The sequence below is a fragment of the Jaculus jaculus genome, chromosome 13 (assembly GCF_020740685.1).
Source record: "Jaculus jaculus isolate mJacJac1 chromosome 13, mJacJac1.mat.Y.cur, whole genome shotgun sequence".
Taxonomy (NCBI): domain Eukaryota; kingdom Metazoa; phylum Chordata; class Mammalia; order Rodentia; family Dipodidae; genus Jaculus; species Jaculus jaculus.
In genome coordinates, this window is record NC_059114.1 from 80885383 (window position 1) to 80889766 (window position 4384).

Here is a 4384-nt window from a genome sequence, read left to right on the forward strand (position 1 = left end):
AGTATTGTACATTGTTGGTAGTATTTATGTTAAATTATCTATTATAAATTTAGAAAAAAGGTATCACAGATTACCAAAGTGAACTAGACAAATTTTATTAAAATGGTAACAAAGAAAACACAATACTGGGCTAGAGTGATGGCTTAGTGGTTAAGGTGCGTGCCAGTGAAGTCTAAAGACCCGGTTTTGAACAACCAGGACCCACATAGGCCAGATTTTGAAGGTGGCCCCATGAGTCTAGAGTTCATTTGCAAAGGCTACAGGTTCCTGGCATGTGAAATCTCTGTATCTGCCTCTTTCTCCCTCTCTCTCTCTTACTTAAATAAATATTAAAAAAAAAAACACAACAATGAAAATTTTGTCTCACTTACTGTCATGACAAAGGAAAAAGATACAGGAAATAAACCCTTTGGTACATAATTATTGGTGATTTATTTCTCCCACACTATTACTGTAACATGTCTCCATGGTTTTTTTTTTCCCCCCCTTTATCATTTAACTCAAGCTGATTTTCCTAGTATTCTCTGTTTAAGTGTGGATTCTTGATTCTGTTAATTTAACTAACATCCGTTTTATTTATTTTATTAAAGTTTTATTTACTTATTTGGAATAGAGAGGAGGAAAGAAAGAAAAAAGAGAGAAAGAACAGAGAAGAGAAGAGAAGAGAAGAGAAGAAAAAAGAAAAGAAAAGAAAAGAAAAGAAAAGAAAAAAAAGAAAAGAAAGAAAAGGGAGGAAAGAAAAAGGCACATGAGGGCAATGTTGTCATGGCTAATGAACTGAAGACTCATGTGTCACTTTGTGCACTTGGATTTACATGAGTACTGAAGAATATTTTTAATCTCTCAAATCCTGTACAATAGTTCATTTTCTTTGCCATAAAAAGTACTTTAGGTTGAAGTATTTTAAATACTGTAGGTTGGAGTCTTTTAAATCAAATGAGGTTTATTTAACTGGGAATTTTGATTGTCATGAGCATAGGACTGGCATCTGCTCAACTCCGGTGAGTTCCTCATGGAGATTACACCACCGTGGGTTTGCAGAAGATATGACATGGCAAGACAGGGTAAGAGGTGCCCACTGTAACAATTGCATTTTCATTCTTGTGCCAAAGTACCTGACGAGAAGCAATTTAAGAAAGGAAGGGAGTATTTCAGTTTACTTTGTGAGACATAATGGTGAAGAAAACTTGGAGATGGGTTCAGGAAGTTTATCTGAAATTAGGAAGCAGAGAATGATGAATTCTTCTCAGCTATCTTCTTAAAAAAAAAAAAATGCCAGGCATGATGGCTCATGCATTTGATCCCAGCACTCGGGAGGCAGAGGTAGGAGGATCACCATGAGTTCAAGACAACCCTGAGACTACAGAGTGATTACCAGGTCAGCCTGAGCTAGAGTGAGACCCTAACTCAAAACACCAAAAACATATTTTCCCTTCAGGCACCCTTCTCTTCAGGGAGGCATTTTGTTCCCAACATCACCTTTGGTCACCCTGTGGTAGAAAGCCTCCAAAAGCAGCTAGGCCAGGACCCTTTCTTTGACATGCATATGATGGTGTCCAGGCCAGAACAGTGGGTAAAGCCAATGGCTGTAGCAGGAGCCAAACAGTATACCTTCCATCTGGAAGCTACTGAGAACCCAGGGGCTTTGATTAAAGACATCCGGGAGAATAGGATGAAGGTTGGTCTTGCCATCAACCCAGGAACTACAGTTGAATATTTGGCACCATGGGCTAATCAAATAGATATGGCCTTGGTTATGACAGTGGAACCTGGGTTTGGAGGACAGAAATTCATGGAAGATATGATGCCAAAGGTTCACTGGTTAAGGACCCAGTTCCCAACTTTGGATATAGAGGTCGATGGTGGAGTAGGTCCTGACACTGTCCATAAATGTGCAGAGGCTGGAGCTAACATGATTGTGTCTGGCAGTGCTCATTATGAGGAGTGAAGACCCTAGAGCTGTGATCAACTTGTTAAGGAATGTTTGCTCAGAAGCTGCTCAGAAGCGTTCCCTTGATCAATGAGCACAAGGAACCTGGTGTTTCTGTTCATAAACCTTCTTTTGGCTGGAATAGAGGAATACTGACTAACAAATCATCTTCCAGTCAAGGCAAAGTTGCTTCTCTGAGAAACTATCCATTCCAGTGATTAAAATCCATTGTGCAGAATGTTTCAGGAGGGTAGAAATTGGGGTGTATAACTACATTTGAGTGGTGCAACTTAAAGATTAGTATGATAAAGTACTGTTTATACTGGGAGAATTGATTTTTGTAAAGAGTGAAAATATGATTGTGTTAAGGTTACAAACAGAAATTTGTTTTAATGCCATCAGCAGGCAAATTCATTATTATGAAAAAAAATTGCCTTTTTAAAAACAATGTCCTGTTTCCCACATTTATTCTAAAAAAGCAAAGGACATTTTTGTGTTTTTTTCCTGTTTCATACTTTTTGTGATTTGTTTATATATTTGACAGTGAAGTAGAACTAAAAATAGAAGCTTGGCTGGAATGCATCTGAAACATTCATTTCTTCAATTTTTACTTTATACTTGATGTATTAAAAACTATGAAAACAAAAAAAAAACAAAAACAACAGCAACAACAACAAAAGCAATTCTTTTTAAAATTTATTTATTTGCAAGCAGAGAGGGAGAGAGAGAGAGAGAGCTAGAGAGAAAAGAGACAGACAGAGAGGGACATGCCAGGGCCTGTAGCTGCTGCAAACAAACTCCATATGCATGTGCCCCTTGGGCTTCTGGCTTACATGAGTCCTGTAGAATTGAACCTTGGTCCTTTGGCTTTGCAGGCAAATGCCTTAACCACTAAGCCATCTCTCCAGCCCCTTATTTTCTTTTTTCTTTTTCTTTATCTTTTCCTTCCTTCCTTCCTTCCTTCCTTCCTTCCTTCCTTCCTTCCTTCCTTCCTTCCTTCCTTCCTTTCTCTCTCTCTTTCTCTCTCTCTCTTTCTTTCTTTCTTTCTTTCTTTCTTTCTTTCTTTCTTTCTTTCTTTCTTTCTTTTATTTTGTAGCCAAGGATGCCCATCCCACAGAATGATACTCTCTTATTGTTAGGAATGATATTCCTAACAAAACATGCTGAGAAATTTATTTCCATGGTGATACTAAATTCCATCAAGTTAATGAGAGTAACCACCACACCAGGAATTCTTTTATAACACCTCACTCTCAAAGCAACTATCAGATAAGCCAGAATCATTCTTGACACTGACAGACTAATGACCCAATTACCTCTCAGGAAGATAACAATGATATCCTCAATTGTATTTCATCTATTGTTATAGCCAGCCCCCCCCCCAAAAAAAAAGTTCTTTCATGGGTTTACAACACTGGGAGACTATATTTCTTTTGCACATTATAGACACACACACACACACACACACACACACACACACACACACACACACATATATATATATATATATATATATATATATATATATATATATCCTATGATAAATTACTGTATGCTTCACTACCATGAAGAAAGAATATTCCAAATATTTCTAATAAGAATCACAAGAAAGTCATTTCACCACTACTCTTTAATTAATCATAGATATTGCTCACATATTTCATTTAGATCATTCTGACCAAATTCAGTTTTCTATAGGTAGGTTCTGGGCTACATTATATCCTTGGCATTGCTTATTTCTGAAATTCAAACTGGAAGCCACCAACTACAAGGTGGCATCTGCCGCCTTGTGCATCTGAATTACATGGGTAGTGTGGAATCAAACCTGGGTCCTTAGACTTCACAGGCAAGCACTTCAATCCACCTGTCAACTTTGTAGCCAACCACTTTCAATATATATGTGATACTGGTCAAGAATTTTTTTTCTCATGCTTTCTGTTCTTCTGTTGATGATATTTCTCACACAAATGAATAAGACCTCTCTTTTCCAAATGTATCCTTTAAGTTTTTCATTACATGTTTTTATAGTATCCAGAAATAAATGCCAGACATTCTAAACATAAGAATTTATTATTTTATTATTATTATTATTATTATTATTATTATTATTATTATACATGAACATAATTTGTGTATGCATCACATGTTGGTATCATCCTTTCCCACCTCCCTGCTCCTTTTCTGGAGAGGCCTGTCTCATTGGAGATGCAGGTCAACTCCATGGGGATTGTGGGTCATGCATTTTGGAGTGTGGAGAGGCAATGTCTCTGTGTAAAGTGTCCCAACTTGTGGTTCTAATAATCTTTCCATCTCCTCTTCCACAAAATTCCCTGAGCCATGCTGGGATCATTTTAAGTCTACTTCATTGATGGGCACTTAGGAACATTTGGATCTCTTGTTTGGTAGGTGTTGAGTGTCCTCAGAATCTCTCTCCATCACCCTTGTGCTTGACTG

General features: G+C 37.4%; 1 protein-coding gene across 1 annotated transcript; it reads left to right on the forward strand.

Moving 5' to 3' along the window:
* The first annotated feature begins 1524 nt into the window (after positions 1 to 1524).
* Positions 1525 to 2282, forward strand: LOC101613586 (ribulose-phosphate 3-epimerase-like). The gene has a single exon (XM_045132926.1). The coding sequence runs from the start codon at positions 1541 to 1543 to the stop codon at positions 1946 to 1948; it is 408 nt and encodes a 135-aa protein (XP_044988861.1). The 5' UTR covers positions 1525 to 1540; the 3' UTR covers positions 1949 to 2282.
* The last annotated feature ends 2102 nt before the right edge of the window (positions 2283 to 4384 follow it).

Bases quoted from the DNA above. Each gene is read 5' to 3' on its own strand.
- LOC101613586 (XM_045132926.1), top strand. From the start codon at position 1,541: ATGCATATGATGGTGTCCAGGCCAGAACAGTGGGTAAAGCCAATGGCT.